At 31.3% G+C, this 24,747-nt stretch overlaps 1 protein-coding gene and 1 long non-coding RNA gene across 2 annotated transcripts in view; one reads left to right on the forward strand and one right to left on the reverse strand.

Moving 5' to 3' along the window:
- The first annotated feature begins 4,873 nt into the window (after positions 1-4,873).
- Positions 4,874-24,747, forward strand: part of LOC134728220 (BCAS3 microtubule associated cell migration factor-like) — a 39,735-nt gene continuing 19,861 nt past the window's right edge. Inside the window, exons 1-14 of the mRNA XM_063592749.1 lie at positions 4,874-5,031; positions 6,119-6,173; positions 7,037-7,112; positions 7,858-7,958; positions 8,686-8,767; positions 9,403-9,466; positions 9,737-9,847; positions 14,568-14,644; positions 17,018-17,094; positions 17,931-18,014; positions 19,046-19,210; positions 19,554-19,784; positions 20,613-20,706; positions 24,562-24,708. Coding sequence (XP_063448819.1) covers positions 4,964-5,031; positions 6,119-6,173; positions 7,037-7,112; positions 7,858-7,958; positions 8,686-8,767; positions 9,403-9,466; positions 9,737-9,847; positions 14,568-14,644; positions 17,018-17,094; positions 17,931-18,014; positions 19,046-19,210; positions 19,554-19,784; positions 20,613-20,706; positions 24,562-24,708 — 1,432 coding nt within the window. The 5' untranslated portion in view covers positions 4,874-4,963. The remainder of the gene's footprint in view (positions 5,032-6,118; positions 6,174-7,036; positions 7,113-7,857; positions 7,959-8,685; positions 8,768-9,402; positions 9,467-9,736; positions 9,848-14,567; positions 14,645-17,017; positions 17,095-17,930; positions 18,015-19,045; positions 19,211-19,553; positions 19,785-20,612; positions 20,707-24,561; positions 24,709-24,747) is intronic.
- Positions 23,128-24,322, reverse strand: LOC134681624 (uncharacterized). Its single transcript, XR_010100646.1, has 2 exons — positions 24,190-24,322; positions 23,128-23,488 (listed from the first exon to the last, which is right to left on the reverse strand). It is a non-coding gene; the product is annotated as an uncharacterized LOC134681624 (long non-coding RNA).

A 24,747-nucleotide genomic window follows, 5' to 3' on the forward strand; every position in this document is an offset into this window, starting at 1 on the left:
AGCAGATCCTGCGCCACATGTGCTATCCGTCGTGTTGCTTATGTTATTACAAATCCCGTAAATATTCTAATTCGGTAGGTCACATTCGTAAAAAGAGAAGGGGATTGAAAATATCCGATATCATCTTTGAAACGGTTCTTTCATCACGGTCAACCAAATCGTGATAGCATCCGTAAAATGTAGGGAGGGATGATTTCAAATTCACCATTTGGAACTCTTGGTTTAATAGCTTCCTTGTGAGCAGCGACCCTCTATCAAGGAAAGCATGATAGGAAATAGAAGTTCGGAAATATCGTATCAATTTGGAGTTATATACTCCGTATGCAGGCGCTGCTGGAGTGTTGCTACATAGAAATGGAAAGTTCACAATTGGGAAGCTGCCATCATCTCTTTTATCGGGATGTATAAACTTTACCATAAGGTTCTCAGTAGCCCTGTCATATTAAATTAAATAGGAGATATACACATCGCATACAAGTACTGCTGATATTTTGCTACACATCAATTGAACGTTCCAATGAGAAAATTGAAATCATCTTGTATGTCGTAATGCTAATGTCTCAACCTACCTCAATTAACAATATATTTACTGCATAATTCAAGATATGAAGACTTTACTCAATATGTGACCATTTATTTTATGCTTGATGTGAAAACGTTCAAATAATCACAAAACTTTGCATTATTAATTGAGAGGACATCATCTATACAAAGCGGGAAGGTTTTTTTTTTATTACTTTTAGACTCATTCTCAAAAACAAATGGGACTGTTTAATGGAAACACTTCAAATAAACGTAACCATTGTCTTTCGTCTTTACTCAAACGAAAATCCGCTTCATACTGATTGTTTGTCTCTTTGGTAATCATTCCACATTTTCTTTGTTTTATATCAAATAGTTTTTGTATATCAAATGAAAACAAAAGCGGGTTTCAAGTAAAAGCATATGCAGCTAGAATGCCTACTTCGGAGAATGAATAGTTTAATGAATTTCAGACATTTCGTTTGGTGGAAATAATAAACGTCCGTCAATGTTGGTATCTTTAAATGTATATATATGTGTCCAAGTAATTTACATCCATCTGTTCAAATTTTCTTATTTCCTTACTTTTCTGCTCACTTACTTAAATGTTATGGATGTAGAAGTGAGATGTTGAACTCTTTAAAACCAGGTTCAATCTATCGAGGGTTATGGTTTGAGATTTATTGAGGATAGAAGATATAGGAGAATCCTTCTGATGCTTATTGGTATGGAATACAGACCAATCGGTCATTCTCCATACTTCACCTGTATACAAAAGTACAGGCAAGAAAAAGCTGCTGTTAAGTTTGTGTTTGGTTTAGATCGAATTTTGTCCAGATCTCATGATAGCCTGTTGGTTTTTATGAGCTGTCCTTGCCTAATATAACTGTCTTTTGGTATCAGATTCTGCTCCACCATTTGTAGTTACAGTGGTACCAAGGTATGTGAAAGTTTTAGCACACAGTATTTTTCCATCAAGTGAAATGTATCTTGAGCTGTTTACATTGAGCTATTTATCATGATACTAGTTTTCCAGATGTTGATTTTAACTCTAATTTGTTCTGTATTTTTTTAGCTCTGTGGTCTGAGCTTCACTTTGTTTTGTGTGTGAGACATTGGTGCGGAATCAGCAAAATATATGTCTTCCTACGTGGTGTAGATATCCCCATTTATGCCTCTTGCGTGGTGCATGTATCAGTAGTTGTGTGTCTCATTGTCCAAGCTATGCATTGACATGAGAAATCCGTGTCTTACCCCTGTTTTAACTAGGAAATATATACTACTAAACCCAATTTTGCACTTGAAGCTGTTGTAAAATGTTCTTATGAGTTTTATAAGATGTTGTGGAATGCAACATGATCGTAATACTTTCCAAGGACAATCCTTGTGGATACTGCTTAACGCTTTCTAAAAGTCGTTGCCGTTCTAAATATTGTTCTACAATATTTCTTTATATAAAGATTTGTTCAATGCAATCTCTCCTTGTTCTTTACGTAGGAGGTCATCAGTTGATTCTACAATTCGTCTTATAATAATGTTTGCCGTGATCTTACTTTGGATGGAAAGTAGTGAAATGCCTCGCCAGTTGTTACGGTTTCAGTGCTTATACATCCTAAAATTTCAAATGTTTGGCTTTAAGCGTTCCTGATGAAGGTAAATCTAGAAAAGCGCTTCGGAAGCATGAAATTGTTTAACGTGTTGTTTTCAATTTTTACATCACTGGGTCGATACCTCTGCTGGTGGACTATCAGTCCCAGAGGGTATTATCAGCTCAGTAGCTGACTACTGAGCTGAACAAACTTTACTAAAATTTTCCGTTGATAAATTTTGAAATTACTAAGAAACTATGGTTTCAACTGCCTCAGCCAAAGTTTACTTAAGATGAATTTGGCTATTTATTTTATGTATTTTTGTCATATAGCTCTGCAACGGTTTCGGTGCTTATACATCCTCGGATTTCATTTTTTCTGGCTATCTAGAAATCTAGAAAATCGCTTCAGACGCATGAAATTACTAAACGTGTTGTTTTCGATTTGTTACAATCATTTAATGTTCGCATCTTTCATAGTACTATTATGTCCGTGGCATGGCATTCGATCTTTCTTCTCGGTGTTTTTAAGATACAAAAGAGCAGGGTGGTAGATAACATTGATAAATCCAAGTCCGTTCCAAAAAGTACGGCATTTAGATTGTCATGTCCATGTGTTTTTCCATGTTTACACTTTAATTTTCCGACATTATCCCATGCTTTTAATGTATGTCTATGTTGATTTATGGTTCATTGTTATTCTCTTCTATGAAAGGCATTTCAGTTGATTTAGTAGAATACTGAAATGATCTGTTAACATAATCACTAGTTTGTCTTTTACAAAGTTATGAGATGGTGCTGTGTTTTTGCCACAACACATTTTGGTCAGTTAATAGAGGTTGCTTTGTTCGTGTTTGCCAGTCGCTTCTTCTGTATTCAGCAGGAATGTCCATGTATGTATTTTGTCATGACATACCGCTATGATCACATTTCTGTGTAAAGTATTTGGCTGTATTCATGTTGGTATCTCTCCTTCAGACGTTGTGATTTATATCATCATTCGATTTCTTCCAACGATAAAATTGCACAAGGTTCCTGGTGTAATTCAAACAATTTCTAGTTTTTTTTGTTTTGTTTTCTTTACTCCATTAGTTTCTTCAGCACTTTTAGTGAATTTTTCAAAAACAAAAGATGCAATCCCGTTGTATATTTATGTCCCTGTCCCACGTCAATACCCATGAAAACCTTAGTGTAGTGCTATAAATCAAATTGCTGTTAAAAACTGTGTTTTGCAATAAAGTTATTTATAAATGTTTATTGAAATCCTTAAATTGTATGATTATGATACACTAACAGGTTTATTTTTAATTGTTATACAATGACTAAGCTTACAAGTATAAAGTTAGTCTCCAATAAAAAAAAAATATAATGAATTTTCTTTATTGTAACAAATAGACTAGCACAATATGTATGAACAAGGGTATAAAGAATGGCATTTTCACACAAAAGAAGTATTAAATAATAAAACAACAATTGAATATATATGATGGTGCAATAATAGGTTGAAAATAAATAAATATCTTATAACATTGAAATCTTATGTGTTCTTGCAATATATATCAGTGGTGTTTCAATCAAATTTTAACATTTATTATTTTTCTATGATAGGGGCCCAGGGACTCCAGTATTTGTTATATTCCTCTATAGAGAGGTTTTTAAATGAAATGTGTTTTTCTAAGTTTAAGTGTTCCTTTATATATTTTTTTAAAGCATTTAAATATAGCAAAACTTCTTGTAGTTTTGTTCGGTAAATGTAGTATTTTGAAAGTAGAATAATCTTATTTTTAACAAAATTCAATTTAACATTTTCGTAGATACCAAATAAAATAATCATAATATTCAAAGGCAGTTCAATCATTGTCATTTCAAAAATCCAGATGTTTAGTGCATGCCAGAGACTGGCGACCATCGGACAGCTCCAAAATAAATGTTCTATGGTCTCTGGTCCTTCTTTACAAAATGTGCATATGTTGTTACTATTTATTTTCATCTTGTAAAGTAGTGAATTAGTTCCCAAAATTCTATGGATAATTCTATATTGGAACCAGCAAAGCTTAGTGCTTTTGCTATATTTTGTACACGAAGTGTGTATTTTTTTCCAGTTAATACCAGTCATATTAAGAAAGTTCTCCCATTTTTCCTTTGCAGCAAATGTAACATATTTTTCATTCAATATTTTGTACATTTCGTTTGCTGAACCTTTTTTTATTAAAAAAAAAGATACTTATGTTAAAAGGTAGTATTACATGTCTGCAATCATGATACGAAAATGTATTTGCTATTATATTTTAAGAATGTTTAAAGGCTTTTTAAAATAAATTTCGGGTTTTTATAATAAGTGGGGTTGAGTTGACAGGGGGGAATGAACTGGATTTAACCCTTTTTACAAGTGAGGCGATTTTTTAAAAAGTGGGGCGAGTTGGTTAACCAGTTTGGGCCGATTTTTTTAATAGTGGGGCGAGTTGGTTAACCAGTTTGAATTGGTAAAAAAGTGGGGCGATTTGGTGTGGTGCGTTTTGCCAGTGGTACGATTTGTCCTGCTTCCCAGTATAGTATTTTAGGTAATACTTAAACTTAAAATTGCATGTGTTATTTTCTTCTTTTTTTTCTTCTTTAATATTCGAAAAAAACCGCAATAAAGCTTTGATCTATATTTAAATAATCTTGCTTTACTCTTAGTTTTCGTTTTCTTATCCTTTTCCGGATTGTTTTCATGTTTATGACGGTCAATTGTTTAAAATTTATTCGTCCAGGAAACGGAAATCTGCATCTTTACTTCGCGGACAGGTCAAAACAAAGCTGACGTCATTTCTGCAACAAGTACATTTGTTTACATTTGTAAAAATTGAAAAAATGTCCGCAGAATCGCCCCGAAAGCACCTTAAATTTGTAAATAATGTTGTTCGACCACAGGGCTTCAGGTAAATGTTCATCACATAGCAAGATTATAACTTAAGAGTACATGTACCAGGTAATTTGGGACCACTTTATTATGAAGGATACTGAGCCAAAAATGGGATATGATCGCCAGTTTGGATACACATTGTTGTCACAACTGGACGCATGGATCTGTACAAAATTAATCAACAATATATTTCATGAAAATATCTCAATCGGGTTATGATCAGAATAAATTTCTCAAGCTTGATCTGTTTCGTCCTGATCTTTGAATACACCTTATTGCGATTAACTGAGTACTAGGCATCACAAATTTCGTGAAGTCACAAGAGAAAATGTCTGGAGTACCAAAACGAAAGTCTATTGTTGTATGATCCACAGGGTCCCACTTATAGTTTAGTCAGAATTCTGTATTCGCTTCTCTCCATAACAGTGCATGTAATTTCCTGTGTCTCGCTCTTCATTACCTGTCGTCATGCGTAATAATTAAACTTTCGCCTGTCATTCTAAAAAAAATCGACCAATCTGGCATCACGCTTACACCCCATTGAGACCCACTTGTATGGCATCAATACAAATAATTGTTTAAGTGTGGTGGATTCCCAAATAGCAATAAGTTTTATTGATCTTTATATTATTTCATGCATACATGTGCATTTTATAGCCTCTTTTTATTTCATTTGCTTTTGGTTGATAAGAGTACTAGTCATGACAGTAAACCTGTATCCATTTTGATATGCTGGCCTAGTCAAAATGATAAAGATACATGTATCTTTCAGGCTGTTTAAATTTAAGCTGTGATATCGTAGGAATCTGTGAGACTAAAATCTTTTAATAGAATTTCAAGACACCATAATAATAAGGACTAATGTAGGTCCTGCAATACTCTAGGTTTATGAAAAATTAAGGAATATCTTGCATAGTATGTTTGTCTCACTTATGATAAAGGATTATCATATTGTCCATTTATTGACGACACAATCATATCTCTTTTCCAGTATTTCATCAGTTTAACAAATTATAAATGAAATATCTGCTTACTTTTACATTTATCAATTTATACAAGTAAATGTTCACATTCATCATGTATATGCTGACTTCATTTTTCAGTGACAAAACAGTTATGGAAAACGTAGTTGATTTCATATCAGATGTTGTACCACAGGTGAGCAATAGACATACATTCATACAATGATTGTGTTTGCACTTGTATGCAAATTTGTTCGCCAAATTTACAGTCAAACAAGTGCCCACAAAATTAAACATCACAGTTATATTCCAAATTTCATCATTTAGACTTGGTTATAATATGTTACATTATGTCATAAGGTTAATCATTCAGAGGCATATCTTCAGGTATTTTTATTCTGAGCAAAATTCAGCTGAACACCTGAAAGTAAAACTATATCTATATTTCAGTATAATTATGAAAATTAAAAAAGTATGAAAAATATTTGAATGAAATGACAGCTTTCTACAAATTATTAATTTTACAATTTAATGAATGCTCACAGCTCAGTGTGTATGGCTGTTTGAATAAAATGCATAACTGACAAATTAACTTGATTGATAATATGATATACATGTACATGTATCCAGATAACTAAAAGGTCTAAATTAAAATTTGTAGAATATTTTAAACATTGTAAGATAAAAGAATTAAGATCTTGTATAGATTAGACAGTAATGTAAAAACCAATTGTGTTTGATCATGATGATAGAAAAAAAAGTTTAAAGCAAGTATATATACACAAGGATAATTTTTTTAACAAGTATATTTACACAAGGACAACTTTTAAAACAGGAAAACACAAAAAAAACATTAATGTTGTAAGAACAACTGCAGTCATGAAAATAATAATTTCAGTTCTAAAAATATTCTGTGTATATACATTTTCGTAAGAAAAAAGAAATTTTTGTTAATAACTGATATTAGATTGCAAAATACCACTAGTAAATATGCAATGTTCTTTTAAATTAATATATATACTGAATTTTGATAGTTTTAGTACTTTGTTTTGATTTCAGGCCTATAGTGGAAACCAAAAAGTTGATGACAAAGAGAAAATTTTGTGGATGAGATTTGAAAGGAGTGATATAAATGGTAATGAGAAAGAAATAATTAATTATTTTGTATTCCCCTTTAATATACTAGTAACATATTAGAGTCACCCCTAATGAAGGTTTGGGTTTGGATTTATGTTATGAAAAATTATTGACCAATACTACAAAAAAATGAGCCAACAAAAAAAAAAGAAAAGAGAAAAATAGGTCAAAAAGATGAAGTACAAAGAACAATGGGCAATAAGGTGCTTAATATAAACAAAAATTGTAGAATACAGAAATTAAGGCCTCTCATTGTTTCCAGACCCTCTCTTATTAACCACCAATGGTATGCTTGAAAACTGAATCAGTACAATATAGAAATGGAATCATAGGTGTTTGAAAAATCTATGTCAGAAAATAAAATAGTATTCCATAAAACAAATGCATTTACAGATTGATTATAAATGTACAAGAATTTTTACCTAGTATCCATAATCATCCATTACCTTTTGGTTTTAACATTTTGAATTGACAATCTTGTCATTCGATTACAGACTTTCCTTTTTGAATGTTCCTCAGAGTTCGCTAATTTTGTTTTTTTAACTTATACATGCAAAGTTATTTATTTTTCATCAAATTAAAAACTTAAAAAATACTAGATTTTTCTTGTTGTTGAAATCAGTACTACAGTGACCATGGTGACCTAGCTAATAAGTGCTTTAAAAAATTCTTTAGTGTATAACTGTTTGATTGGCAATAATACCTAATCTACTAATTCTCTAAGAATTTTCATTCATATTCAGATATATCAAGGAATCCAGACTTTACTGTTGGAGAAAACAAAGGCATTCCATTATTACTGATATTGGGTTATAGTAATGGAGTTCAAATCTGGAATATAATGGTAGGTTCAATCATTGCTAAGGTTAAGATTGTAACTGTTACTTGGTTCATACTTTCAGTTGTATCAATTTAAGCTGTGCGTCCACAGAGCATTTTATTACACTTAGTTAGATTTAGATTTTCTTTTGACTTTTAAGAGGTTTTTCAAAGAGACAAATACATTTACAAGAAACAAAATTTTGTCATATATGTTGGATTTGTTTGTCTTGTATTCTAGTTATAACACTCTTCTGTTGCTTCATAAAGAAAACCACTTTCTAATTCCTATAAAACACGGAATGCACATGCAATCAGTCTGCACCAACTTTGGGATGTACATGCAATCAGTCTGCACCAACTGTGGGATGCACATACAAGCTTAAATTCTCAATTGAATTTGGAAATGACAGTAGTCTTTTGAATGATGTTGGAGAACAAAATGTCAGATTGTATGTTAAGTTGAAGCAAGTATACTTTAGTTGACTGAAACTAATGAAATAAAATAAGGTAAATCAGACATTAACCTAATGACACTAAGACATTAGAGCATTATCTCATATACTGTGGATTTAATTATTTTCTTTGATTCTTATTTTCATGGACTCCTGAAAAATAGTATTTTTGTTGATATATGATTTCATAGTTATTGTAAAATTTGCATACAAAAAATTGTACTTTGTTTGAATTCATTGTTAACTTTCATTCATGATATCAAAGACATGTTTAATAGTTTAATTTTTACCTTGTAGCCAAATGGTGAAGCACAGGAGGTATATTCTGTAAGACAGGGACCAGTAAGGATACTCAGGGTATTACCTACACCTTCTCCAGGTAAAAAAGGGGACAGTACTAAGTGTTGTAAACCTTCAACAATCAGCAGAACCTTTACTTTATAGCAAGCTATAAAAGCCTTGAAAACAAATGATATACACAAGATGCCAGATACATGTATACTGTGTCTGCACACAGTCGCCTGAAGATTTCATAATTATAGGGAAAAAATGGGGGAAATAAAATATTTTTGGTAGTATAATATAGAATAATCACAGTCACCTGAAGATTTTCTATTATTCTATATAATACTACTAAAAATATTTTATTTCCCCTATTTTTTCACTATAATTAGGAAATCTTCCAGCAACTGTCGTCTGTATATATTGTGCATGCTTTACTTAGTTTAATACATTCCATGAAATAATATAGTTTAGTTAAAGTTCAGGCCTTTGAACCTACTCAAAAAGGTTATCATTATTGTTTCCCTATATAGAAAAAAAGACATAAAAAAGGATGGTTATTAACAAACAATAATGAAACAGTAATTTGCATTGAAACCACATTTTTGTATTCCCAGGAAATATCTATTGTACAAGTTTGCTACTTCAGTGGCAGTTATATCACTGCTTATAATTGATAGAATACTAGGTGAAATTCTCCCTTAATCACTGAAGATGTATTTTACTTTTCAGCCTATGGTGAAAATGATAAATTTGCCAGTAAAAGACCTTTAGTAGCTGTCTGTGATACTTCAAGGTTTGATATCATAATACCTTTATAATTGTTTTAAAAACTTTAACAAACATGCCATTTTAATGACACCTGTACAAGTAGTAAAAGCTGTTCTGCACATGTAATGATGTGCTGTGAAACAGACAAAAAAAGATGACTTAGAAATCACATTGTTTTGTGCAGGTGAATAAGGTAATGAGTTATTCTGTTCTTAACACATAACAAATCTTCAATATGCATATTCTGATCTTTTTAGGATGTAATGAAATTATAGATTGTTTAATTTATTTTCAGTGCTGGCCAGCCCTATTGTGCAGTAAAGTTTGTGTCTCTGAAGACAGGAGATGAAGTTCACAACATTAGTTTTAAAACATATCCCGTCATTAATATAGAGTGCAATAAAAGGTGGGTTATTAAACAACGAAAAAATCAAATCTTTCTTATTTACTTGTTCTAGTGTGTTTCAATTTTATTTATTTTTAAATTGAAAGTAGAAAAATTTAAAGTCTAAATATGGTTACCAATTGAATTATTTTTATGCCCACCTACAATAGTAGAGGGGCATTATGTTTTCTGGTCTGTGGGTCCATTTGTTCTTTTGTCTGTCTAGTTTCAGGTTAAAGTTTTTGGTTGAGATAGTTTTTGATGAAGTTGAAGTCTAATCAACCTGAAACATAGTATATATGTTTCTTATGATATGATCTTTCTAATTTTAATGTTAAATTAGAGTTCTGACCCCGATTTCACAGTCCACCGAACATAGAAAAATAATAGTGCAAAGTGGCATCTGTGTACTGGGGACACATTCTTGTTTATTAAATGTTTAAAGGGAAAATTCACGATTTTTCACTTATGGTTTAAATATGTTCATTATGACATAATATATATATTCACAAAGTTTTATTGCTATATGTGCAGTAATAAAGGGGAAATTCAATATTTAATGAAAAAATATTAACTACTTCCTGTAGGTCGTGACGTTTTCTCCTGGTTTTTGCATGCCGGGATTTAAAATACAATCATTAAAAGTCTTGGTTTTTAATCATATTTTAACGTAATCGTAAGCGCGCCGATGACTTACGCTTTATCTAAATAACCATCCGATAATAAGAAGATAAAACGCACAGACGTTCAATTGTACATATTCATGAGATAAATTTCCTATGTTAAACGTATATATTCGAATTATTTTTGTAGACAAAACAAAAAGTTATAAATTTATTTTTAATTAATATATTTTCGGACTGATAAGGTGAACAAAGTACAAAAATAATATGTTGGTGTACTCTTATTGACCTTTACTATCTCTGCTATGACTTGGTTGATACGTTGTGTGTATTCATGGTTCTGTGGCAATACTCGTAGATGGCTTGTTGAAAGGTAAATTGTTATTTGCACTTCGGTATTTAACCACGCCTCTCGGGCACATCTTGCCAGGTGTGACTGTCTATTCGGATCAGTGAATTATAAGACAAGGGAGCATTCAATATACATATTTAAAATATATATTCAAGTTGGTGACAAATAAAAATTGATCGCCGTGGAATTATTTAATTATGTTTGGTGCTATTATTTATTTTAATTCAAATAAGTTAATTTACTAAGAAATACACAATTTTCGGTTAAAGACGGGAAACTTAAATCATATGTCCGATTGAAATGATTTACACCTTTTGTCCTTGATTGATGTCTAATAAAAAGGAGAACTTAGAAATTATAAATAGCTTTACCAAAGTATTTTTTTTTTTTATTAGGCAAATAAATGAATGAGAACACTTAGATTTAGACTTTTTAAAAGCCACGTATAAATTAATAACTGGAACTCACTGAAGATAACTCTACCGAAGCGGAATATAATATGAACGAATAAAGAAAAAATATTTTTTCTACTCGAGAAGTTTTTAAAAATTGACAGCAAATTTAAGGTCTTCTTGGAATGGAATCGAAAAATTACGAATAGATATTCTTTATCAAGTTTGAAAAACGTCAACCAAATTTAATCATAATCGGGGACGTCCTTATTAAAATAGTCTTCGTCTCACAACGTATAATACTTAATAACTATTTGACCAAAGATGTTTAAAAACAAAAGACAACGAATTTAATGTCATCTTTCCCTATTTTTGAATGTAATTATAAGTCTGTTCAACTGGCAAGAATACCCCTAAAGCGGACAAATATCTGAAAAGCAGTTTATTCTTTAAATTTGCTGTCATTGAATATCAAGAAAGAAAATAAATCCCGAAAATGATTTGAAACTTTAATACGCAATAGCTTTCCTAGAAAATATTCACATCCCTCGGGGATTATTAGTGTACGTCCAGTTGCATATGTCAGAACAATTGTGGTGATGACGAATTTCTTTCTTTATTCGAGAACAATCTAATTGATATATAAATCTGTGATTTTACTATGTTCATAACTTCGATGAACCAAAGCAAGTTATAGATCGACCTGTATTTAAATCAAATTGGTCCTCTTCTTCTTCTTCTTTTGGTATACAATAGTCTATCGAATTGGATGATTACATACTGTTAGTATACGCAAGGATTTGTATAGTTAGTATACGTGGACTAGTCTATTTACAAAACTTTTACCCCAATTTGCACAAAATGTATGTTTCTTTCTTATGTTCAATGTATACATGTATATATTTTAAATTGCGCTGTAGTTCCGTAACTTTCTATCCGGGCGTATAAATGATACGTCGACAAGTGCGCACATTTTTTTAATCAACATTTCTGGAATGATCCAACGAATGTAGGACAGAATGTCACAGGACGAAAAGTCACAGACAAAAAGTCACGGACAAAAAGTCACAGGACAAAAAGTCACAATTCAGTTTTTAGAGTATTTTTCTTTAAACAAGAAAAAATAGTTTTAAAAACAAAGTTTTTGTTTTTTTCTTGAACTCTTATATATAAAGCAACTTTGTAATTAAAATTTATTCAATAAATATCAATGATGAACAAATAATTGTTCTGAAAACAAAATGTCAAAGTGACTTTGTACTTAAATGGCTTCATGGTGCCAAGAAATGTCCCCTTTGCATGATTAAAATTTGATAACTTTTCATTTAACAAAGCTTATGAACAATGTCCTACTCTGAAAAATAAATAGATGTAATAAAAAGAAAATATTTCAAGATCTTTCTCTTATATATTCAAACAATTGTCAAAAAAATAATTGTGACTTTTTGTCCTGTGACTTTTCGTCCTATCAAATTTGTAACTTTATGTCCTGTGACTTTCTGTCCGTTTACCGATCCAACTATGTCCTTTACTATTGACAACGAGTAAATATTACATTTTCCCAGAGACATATAATACAATTATATGTCTCTGATTTTCCCAAATTTACCCTTGGAAAAAATACGTATATTTGTATATATCTTCAATTTTTTTTTTTTTTTTTTTTTTGTATCATTTTTTTTTTTATAAATAATATTCTTTACACCAGAAATTTTATTTATAAACAAGCGTATGAGTTGAGTAATGACTAGTATATTATATCACTTTCGGACACGCAAGACAGAGATGTATATTATACATGCACCTGATAGTTCAGTTATAAGTTATCGGCCGTGTACACTGATCAATACCTACAGAAGTGAAACGATGCATGAACTTGCAAGCCCGACAGGAAATCGCTTGAATACCTGGACTTGTCACCTTACACCCCTCACAATACCTTTGGGAGTAATACCTTAAGCCATGCGGGTGATCAGTGGAGCGAAGGTCCTAATTTATTTGAATAAAGTATATTACTTTAAAGAATTATGAACGAATTAGATTTTCGAAAACAATTTTCACGGAACACTTATTTATGATTTGAACTTTGACTTTTTAACCGATTCCAATATTAACAGTTTAAAAATAACAGACTATATGGTTATCAAAAAAATAAGAACATTGTCCGTATCAAGTTAGTTAGTCAGATAAAACAACCGTACGATTGACAAGATATCGACACGTAATTAAGACTACATCGGTTACTGTAGTTTTGTTTCTTTGTGGTTTATAGACATATCGTGATTTTTATTTGGACAAGATAACAAAATGGCGGAAGGCCGAGACCTGATACTCAAAATTTAAAATCGATGGTGATCTCTTATCTAGCGGAATAAAACTTTAATATTTATAAATTTGAGCATTTTTATACAGAATGGACATAATATCAATTTTTGATTTTTTTGCGAAGTTTCCCTTTAATTCAGTTTTCTGTGATATTATTGTTGCCTTGGTTACCCTCTTGTGTTATTACAACTGCTAGTTAGGACAAAGAATAAAAGGTAAAATTGAGAAAGGAAATGGGGAATGTTTCAAAGGAACACCAACCTGACCATAGAGAGGACAACAAATTGGATAGAAAACAAACTACACAACAAAAACTAAAGACATCACTCCTTTTCTGATTCATTATTTAAATCTGTATGAAAATTTACCTGAAGTTATCTTGCAGTTCAGTCAAATTCTTCAAAAATGTGCAATAAGTAATGCAGGAAATAATTGTGCCTTTTAAAGATCTTTGTTCTTTTTTATTCCCCACCTGCGATAGTAGAGGGGCATTATGTTTTCTGGTCTGTGCATCCGTCTGTTCGTTTGTCTGTGTGTCCGTTCGCAAGTTTTTGGTCAAAGAAGATAGTTTTTGATGAAGCTGAATTCCAATCAACCTAAAACTTAGTACACATGTTCCTTATGATAAGCTCTTTCTAATTTTAGAGCCAAATTAGACTTTTGACCCCAATTTCACAGTCCACTGAACATAGAAAATGAAAGTGCGAGTTTCAGGTTTAAGTTTTTGGTCAAGGTAGGTTTTGATGAATTTGAAGTCCAATCAACTTGAAACTTAGTACACATGTTCCCTATGGTATGATTTTTCTAACTTAAATGCCAAATTAGATTTTTCCCCCCATTTTAGTGCATTGAACATGGAAAATGGTTGTTCCAGTGGGGCATCCGTTGTACTTTGGACACATTCTTATTTAAATAAATATTATATTTTGGAAAAAAAACAAAGAACAATAAAAATGTAAAACCATACCAGATGCAAATATACTCTGACAGTTAAAAATAACAATAAATGTATTTCATGAGTGCTGAGCTTATTTAATAATATTTTACAGAGTGATTGTAGTTGTATTTAAGGAGAAACTTTGTGTATTTGATGCTGCCACCTTAAAACAGAAGTTCTGGATAACAGGTAACTATTTTAATTGCCTTACAGCTAATTTCCTAATGCATGTAAGGCAAAACTTTGGTTGGCTTGCTTGCTTTGTTTGTATAATTGTCTATACAAGCTTTGTAAATAAGATTGAAATCTTTAAACAATATATATTGGCATAGTTTAACCTGAATATATAATATTTGAATTTAATTGGGTGTTTTCCTAATGATTGTACAATATAAAAACAAAGCAAGCAAGCTAACCAAAGTCTTGCTTTACATGCATTAGGAAATAAGCTGTAATGAAATTGATTTTGTAACTTCCTGGTTCAACACAATAACTTGAATAAAATGTAATAAATGAATTTTGCAAGCAATCATTTTCATAGATTATATTTATTTGGTGGGTTACAGAATTATTTATAAAAAAAAAAATATGAAAAAAGAATATTATATTGCAAGGAAATTTTGAATCCTTGAAATATCAACCTTTATAAACTGTGAAAGTCAAACTTGTAAAAACAAATAGTAACTCTTCTTTATACCTTTAGTTTTGGTTCAATAAAGACACTATTAGGTTTATATTCTACAATTGAAAAAAAAATCTTTTTGACTCCATTATGACATGTTTTTGATTTGAAAGTGTGGTCTCCACTGTATGAGGAAAACATTATAAGAAGTATGTAGAATTTTGATGTTATTAATTTTAATGTTTGACTGTGGATTCGTTACACTTCATTGATTATGATTTTATGTGGATATAAAAAAAACTCGAAATTAAAGAATCCACGAAGAACAAATATTCTGTAAGCTTGAATGCAAGATTTTGTAAAATTCTGAAATCCATAAAAATACATTTTCCCTAATCCATGAAAATCTCTACTCTTGAAAATTGATGAATCCACAGTCGTTGAATTTGCATCAATTTTAAGGTGGTACCTAACACTACAGATGTCAACGTATATTTGTTCCACCTAACAGAAGTTCCAATGGAAACTTTATTATAAACATTGCCATGATATCTATTCCTGATGGAACAAATATTCTATACCATTTATTCTTTTGGAACTTCTATTCTGAAGGAACTTCTATTCTGTGACACAGGGAGATAACTCTGTAATGTCAGCCAAACGTTTTAATTGCATTGTGTTGTAAAGGGAATATTAAGAATTCAGTGATCAAAATTGGTGTTTGTCAAATTGTTATATAACCAATGTAATTTTTCTGACAAAACAGTTGGTTCCACATTTTTTAAATTTTTATATTTTTGTTAAAGGGTCAAAGTAAATACTTTGTCAAAAATTTATGAAAATTAAAAAAGATAAATTAATTTTAAGAGTGAAAGTGTTTGGTACCACCTTAATTAAATTTCATTTAGCATTACTTTCATATGTTATTTCAAAACATTTCAGCAACATATCATGTGTATATTAATACATTACTTTTAATCCGGAAATTATTGTGATGTTTTTGTTAATGCTAAATAACAGTATCAGATTTGTAATAATAAAAGAAATGCAATCATAATTTTATTTTGCATAACAAAATTTCAATGGTAATAAATGGATCTAGCATTTTATTAAGTAATCAGTGTTTACGTTATTTTGTTTCTTTTTCCTTTGATCTTGTTTTGTGATAATTTTCATATCATGCTTCTCGCTTGAGATGGAAAAATTATTGCTAAAAACTAAGGAGGCCATGTGGCGTTGCTAACGAAATTGACATTGAAATTGACAACGTCGTCACAGGTAAAATAGCGATAAACAGATTATTATTGGTCATCTCAACTCGATTGCTTTCCTCACTTTCGCTGTTCCAGCTCAAGCGAGAAAATCAATCTCATTGAGATAATCAACGATAATCTATAATTACGCAATAATAAATGCACACATTGATTTCTGTATTTACAGTATATGCACCCTGGTTTCTATTTTTTTTCTCGAAAACATTAAAGTTAACATATAAAAAGTAATACATGTATATATGACTTCCCTGACACATAGAAATTTAACTGGTGTAGGCCATCAACTTTGTGGTTCTTATAATTATTGTCTGGTATAACCACAAAACAGCATTGTCACTTAACAAAATATATACAGTTCTCTTTTAAATTAAGAAACAGTTTATTGTAAGATATTTAGTAATCATTAAATTTCTGACATCACCTATTGTTATTTATGCATATTGTTAATACTGTTTGTTATATTCCATATGTATACACGGTATTTAAATACAGGGATGAGCTGTAAGGCGTAATGTTAATAAAGACTTTGAATTTTACAGTGCTACATGTGATTTCTTTTTATTATATTTTTAGTATTAATTAATACAGTTTATAATTTGACACATTTGAGTTTGATAAAATTTTAAATCAGATTCATATATATCTATATATATTTGTATGTTTTAGACTGTTTTCCTTGTACTGGTCCAAGTGAAAATCCAGTGGCTCTTGGTAGTAGATGGCTAGCATATGCTGATAAAAGAGTAATTACTTTTATAAATTACGAAAAATGTTGCTGTTTTTTCACCACAGTTTTACTTGTTTTGAGATGTGTATTTCTATAATTTATTTAAGGAATGACTGTAATATTTTTTCTGTCTATGAAGAAATAACATAAAAAATGTGGTGCACACTGAATAATGCGCGTAGCGGGTTATTTAACAGTGGGCACCACATTTTTTATGTTATTTCGAATAGACAGAAAAAATATTACAGTCATTTCTTAAAATTTAATTCTAAATTCTTTTTAAACCGTAGAAAACCATGAAAAAACGTTGATGACATCATGCTCACATGACTAAATTATGTCTATGGGCTCATAACAAAATAACATCAGCCAATCAGAAGACGTGTTACATGTACATCCAAAATTAAATTATTACCTGATAACCAATGATTCAGAAAAGAACAAAAATACAAACATCTTGACTTGTTTAAATATAAAACTTTAGATGAAAAATTTATTTGTTTACACCTGTATTCATTAAATTGTAAGTCATGAATTCTTTCATTCTTGTAATTAAGTTTGATTCAACATCAAATTTACTGTGAATTCATTATTATTCATTGGATACCAATTTTTGTGGCTTTCGTTGGGACAGGTGAACCACGTAATTAAATTTTCAATGAATAACAAATTTTCTATAGGCTTGTATGCAGACTTTATCAAAACCACGAAATTAAATATCCACGATCATGCAAGTTTTCCTTAATCCACGAAAATTGGTACCCACGAAAATAAATGAATTCACAGTAGGACTAAGCTCAGCAACCTTTGAAATGGGTTACTGTTAATTGATTATTGTTGTACATATTACAGTTGGTACCATTACATCAGTCGTTTGGGGGGATGTCAGGAGACGGGGCACAGTCATATGCTGCAACAGTCATCAGTGCAGCTAAGGTGTGGTATCTTATAAAATTAAGAATGGAAATGGGGAATGTGTCAAAGAGACAACAACCGAACCATAGAAAAAACAACAGCAGAAGGTCACCAACAGGTCTTCAAAGTAGCTAGAACTTCCCGCACCCAGAGGCATCCTTCATCTGGCCCATAAACACATATATACTAGTTTAATGATAATGAACGCCATACTAAACTCCAAATTGTACACAAGAAACTTGAATTAAAATAATACAAGACTAATAAAGACCAGAGGCTTATGTTTTTATGTTATACTGGATTGACATTTGATTGGTTACCTTGACAAGATATATGATATATAAAACAGAAGTTGTGGTGTGATCACAACTGACCAAAAGAGACCAAATGACACAGAAATTAACAACTATAGGTTACCATACTGCCTTTAACAATGACCAAAGTTCATTCAAAATAGTCAGCTATAAAGGCCATGAAATGACAATTGAAAAACAAAACAAACAAAAAAGCTCATGGCCTTGTAATTTATGCACAAAAAAATGAATGTAAAACAAATATGTAACAGCAACAAACAACAACCACTAAATTACAGGCTCTTGACTTGGGACATGCACATACATGATACAGAATATATATTCCTCTGTGGTTGTATCAGGCTGTACTCAGCGAAGCATTTTATCATATGTTGAAAAAACAACAAACAGGTCTAACAAAAAATAAATATATACATACATAAGGTGTAATTCATCTATCTTAATTATGAGATGTTTTAATTTATGTAAAAAACTTTTAAAGAAAATAATTCTTAAAATTCGATTTTGCATTTTAGTGTCAACAATATTTAACCACAATGTTGACAGGAATTACATTGATATATCTGATTGCATTTTTGTTGTTGTGGAAGATTAACCATAAATGCTTGATCCAAAACAGTTAATTAACAGAAAGATTCACCTGATCTTCTGTACACACAAACTACTAAATATAAACTCTGCATGACAATTTGTAAAAAATGAAATATATTAATAGAGATTATTTTACACATTTTACAGGGAGCATTTAAAGGTTTATCTGTATTTAGTGAGGCTGTGGTTAGTAACTTGACTGGCAGCAAGCCCTCAACACCACCCAAGAAATCTGATCTTAACCAGATAGATAATGGGAACAGACCCGGCATTATATCTATTGTTGATCTACAGAATATACATGGGGACCATGTAAGTTATAATAGTATTGTGTTAGTTAACAAATGGTGCATCAGCATGTTTTGACTTTATTATTCCACATTCATTTATTGTGCAGAAACTTGTTATTGTAGTTATTTAACCAATTTCTGAAAGCACATTATATTCAGAACTTTTTAATAAAAATTGGGATCACAGGGCTCATTCTCAAGCCACAAAACAAAATGTTAGAATTTACTACATTCTCTTTTATTTAATATGAATTTTTCGAGTTATTACCCCTCATTAGACTTAATTTATAGAAAAAACTTGAAGAAATCTTACGATATTCTGTAATTCTAAAATATTGTCAACACAATTTTCCTTTGTTTTCCAGTATTGTGTATCAGAAGACAATGAGGATGACAGTTTAGTGGCACATTTCCACGCTCATGCTAACGAACCTGTATCTCACATGTTGTTTGACCCTGCTGGGACATTGTTACTTACTGCCTGTAAATTAGGACATAATTTTCATGTGTTCAGGATTATGGCCCATCCCTGTAGCTCCTCACTTGGGGCTGTACATCATCTATATACATTACATAGAGGGGACACAACAGCTAAGGTAAGGTTACTGTAAATTAGGACATAATTTCCATGTGTTCAGGATTATGGCCCATCCGTGTAGCTCCTCACTTGGGGCTGTACATCATCTATATACATTACATAGAGGGGACACAACAGCTAAGGTAGGGTTACTGTAAATACTGATATGATTTTCATGCTTTCATTGATCTGGATAATGGCTTCCATGTAGCTCCCAACTAGGAGCTGTACATCACCTGTATACACTACACAGAGGGGACACAACAGCTAAGGTATGGTTACTGTAAATTCTGAAATTATTGTGACGTTTTTATTAAGGTTAATAGTGCAATAGTGGATGTTTTCTCTTCTGTTTTAAAAATAACAAACTTTTTAAAAAACTTTTGAAAGTATATAGATAACATATCTAAAAAGAAAAGAAAAGTGACAGATCCGTGGCCTAGATTTTGAATTACAACCAACTGCAAATTTCATGAGAAATGATTCCCTTGAGATTTTTTCCTTTGAAAACTATGGAAAAATATGTTTTTTTTCCCAAGATTTTCAAAAATGGCTTTTCAAATTATATGTAGTATACCGGTATATTAAATTATGAATAGATAAATAAGGTTAGAGGGCAAAATAGTTATTGGCACTTCATGGAAAACTAGAGGATTTCAAATAGCTGACAAAAAGTCAAAAACAAGAGTAGCAAACATCTTTCAGCAACAAATTGACCTATAAAAAAAAATTCTCTGTTGTAATTTGTTAAATTAAAAAATGTAAAAACTATAACAACTGAGAACTACAAGTATATAATTCACTAGATGATGTAAAGAAAAATATTTACTCCTTTGTTTAATTGTAGGTTATAGATATGGCGTTCAGTCAAGACAGTAGATGGGTTACAGTTAGTACACATAGAGGTACAACTCATGTGTTCCCTGTAACACCTTATGGCGGTAAGTTTAGGTTATAGATATGGCGTTCAGTCAAGACAGTAGATGGGTTACAGTTAGTACACATAGAGGTACAACTCATGTGTTCCCTGTAACACCTTATGGCGGTAAGTTTAGGTTATAGATATGGCGTTCAGTCAAGACAGTAGATGGGTTACAGTTAGTACACATAGAGGTACAACTCATGTGTTCCCTGTAACACCTTATGGCGGTAAGTTTAGGTTATAGATATGGCGTTCAGTCAAGACAGTAGATGGGTTACAGTTAGTACACATAGAGGTACAACTCATGTGTTCCCTGTAACACCTTATGGCGGTAAGTTTAGGTTATAGATATGGCGTTCAGTCAAGACAGTAGATGGGTTACAGTTAGTACACATAGAGGTACAACTCATGTGTTCCCTGTAACACCTTATGGCGGTAAGTTTAGGTTATAGATATGGCGTTCAGTCAAGACAGTAGATGGGTGACAGTTAGTACACATAGAGGTACAACTCATGTATTTCCTGTAACTCCTTATGGCGGTAAGTTTAGGTAGACAAAATTGGCCATAATTCTGTCAAAAAAATATTTCAACCTAAATAAGAAGATATGGTATGAATGCCAATGAGACAAATCTTCACAAGAGACCAAATTACAGAAATTTTATAGGTCACAGTACAGCCTTCAATAATGAGCAAAACCCATACTGCATAGTCAAATAAAAAAGGCTCAAAAATGAAGTCTTACAGTTAAATACATAAAAGCAATCTCAGAAAAGCTGTAGAAAAGTGTTGATTATAATTTGTCCTGCTGCAATTATCCAATCAAAGTAACATTTTGACATAGGAAGAATGTGCTGTCACGGAATAGAAGTTCCTTCATAATATAAGTTCCAAATGGAAAAACTATTCTGGAATATTATTTCCACAGGAATAAATATTACAGTAGATGTTCCTAACGGAATAAATAGTATAGAATATTTGTTCCGACAGGTACAGGTATTATGACATTGTTTATAATAAAGTTTCCACTGGAACTTCTGTTAGGTGGAACAAATATACTTTGACAGTGCAAACAACAACTTTTGCTAGATCTATAAAAAAAAAATTCACATGGAAAAAAATGTATAGAAAAAAAATAGAGATTTGATGATCTGATTTGTTATATTTGTAAAATGTTATGATGAATCAGTGGGATTTCCAGTGACATCAGAACAATGGAAAAGTCACTCTTCTTATGAAAGAGATAGAAAAGGTCTAAAAACAGGAGAGACAATTTACGCATAAAACCCGATATGCATAGGGATGAATATCTCTTAAAACACAAAACCATTATATAACTTTTATACAACCAATATAAATAAAGTATATGTTAAAGCTAAATTTGTTACTATATGATTTTTTAATTGCCAAACATGCTGTTAATTGAACAACCTATTGTTCAACATAGGGGTGTGTAAAAAACTGCCACATTAGACTGCATATTTTTCTTTTTTTTTGAAAAAAATATATATCAAACCTTAATAATGTAGCTCTCTGGGTATTCAATTATTAACGTGTTCCGAAATGTAGTTTGGTCACAAGAATTTCTCAAAGTTGTGTCATTTTGTCAATATGAATGTCGGTAAATTCTTATGATCGAGCACACCGACAAGTATATCGTTGGGACAACTCGATATAATGTAATCAATATACGATTACCTAATGTGAAGTTTATCAAAATCATCATAACATAATTGATCAACTTACACATTATGTTTGAACAACATGAGTCCTACAATATAAGATTTTAAAGGTGCATATCATTTACATTCAACGTTTTTATTGGATTTTTTTTTACTACAATGTTACCTCGAGGTTCAACGTTGATAGTAAAAAAAAATCCCAGAAATTTTTTGAATGATATTGTAAATGATATTAACCTTCAAATTCTTATAATATCGGAATATAAAATATGTGATCCGAATTAACCATGCACGTGTGTTACAGAAGATTATGATCTTTTATGATGAACAGGGGGTAAGGGTTTTTCTTAAACAATATTATTATCCCAAATTTAATGAATTTTGTTTGGCAATATTTTAATATAAACACTACATATAGCAAAGTATATATTAAATCTCAATGTATTATTATTAGGAAAAATGTTTGACTCGGTAACAAAAATCTTCCCCCCCCCTCCCCCCGTATTGCATGTAAAGGTTGAAACCTAAAGAATTCGCACTAACTGCCTAAAAGGGGTCCGCCCCAGTCTTGAATCATTAATTTTGTTTGTCATAAACAAAATATTGTCTCACACTGAAAGGGGCAGCCGGGCAACCTGTACATCCCAGCTTGCAAAACAACTAAGATTTACAAAACATTACAAACAAAAACCATCAGTTGGACAATCTTACTGGAATCTGATTATCTCTACTGATAAATTATGCAACACTTATGACACATTTAAGTTTTGGAATGATTTTATTCACAAAGAATGTTTCTCATTGGTATACATTTCTATGCTCTTGTCTTTTCGGAGTTTATATTGGAAATTAAAAATTGCTGCATGAAAGACACTAGCTCCACATTCCTATGCATATGATTGTCATATGTATGAGAATCATTCTATAAAATATCTGTTTGATATCCTTTCAATGCATGACACTGTCTAGTGGTTTTTCTGCCACAATTACAAGGAAAACCTGGCTAAACTTGTGCTAAATCAACCACTTGAAGGCATCGCTATTGATGTTAAGCAATTATTCAAAGGGCCTTCTGGAACTGCTAGGTTTTATGACAGTCTTCCTTCCATACAGACCATCGCTGCAAAATAATTTGAACATTTAATTAGATGATTATAATATTATTTGGCAATCCAAAGAGAACCTGAAAATATAAGACCACAATTAACAGACCCCCCAAAAAAAGCCAATTTTACTTTACAATGAAATTGAAAAAGTAGTTAGTTGCATGTCAAATCATCTTTTGGATAGCGACAACAAATAAATAAAATCTAAATTTCGTAGCATTTACCCCTCCCCCCCTTTTTTTTAACTGAATTTGTTCAAGGTATGATGGTTTTACCCATTTTCAAATTTCAGTATGTCATGTTGTATATCTTTTATAAATTAGATGAATTTCTAGCAAGTTTCTACGATATTCTTTATCATTTGACAAAATACTATGCATCTGAATAAAATTGTTTACTATTTGAAAAAGCCCGCCTTCTTTTACTTTAATTTACTTCCCTTTATTTCACATAGCAACACATATTAAAAACTGCCACATATGACTGCATATCAATTTTTTCCCCCAAAAAAAATATATGTCAAGCAGCATAATTAACTTTACAAATTGGGAGAAAATCAAGATGTTTCGACTATAGGTTAGTATTAAAAAAAAAAAATTAAAGGATGGCAATATTACAGGTTTGAGCCCTGACGACACTTAAAATCGAAAATTCACTTATTTACCTATCATATGAAAATACGATGATGTGATAAACTTAACAATTAATAATTTACCTGGTGCATTATCATATTCACATTACGTTGACACGCTTTAGTTCGTCTGTGTTAGCTCATTTCAAGCTCGTAAACAATGTACAACATTTCCGCTGATCTTTACCGATTACCTCTAGTCATAAGAGCGCACTGTTTACAGGGGAGGTAATATTTTGTCACCGTTTCACGCACTGGAATGGGGGACATAGGGTTGAAAAAGTTTGAAAGAGTGTATAGTCCATGCATAGTTTTAATATATGAATTATATGATTTTGATGCATTATTGCATATTGATGTTGAAGTTTCATTTTTGACTGAAAAACTGGAAATGAAATCCTCTCAATCTTGATACTTACACTTGGTAAAATATTTTAAAACTTATTTATGTAATAGGTAGTATAAATGTTAGAACCCACTGTAAAGCTAGAGTTGTCAACAGAGCCAGTCGATTTCATAAGAGTGCTGGTATAGATGATATGGACCATCCAAGGCCTGATAGAGATAGTCCAATTCTATCTGGTAGTCCAGGCTCCACAACAGGTACAAGGGTTTCACATATTTACTACAAAACCTGATTGT

The sequence above is a fragment of the Mytilus trossulus genome, chromosome 8 (genome assembly GCF_036588685.1).
Source record: "Mytilus trossulus isolate FHL-02 chromosome 8, PNRI_Mtr1.1.1.hap1, whole genome shotgun sequence".
Lineage (NCBI taxonomy): Eukaryota > Metazoa > Mollusca > Bivalvia > Mytilida > Mytilidae > Mytilus > Mytilus trossulus.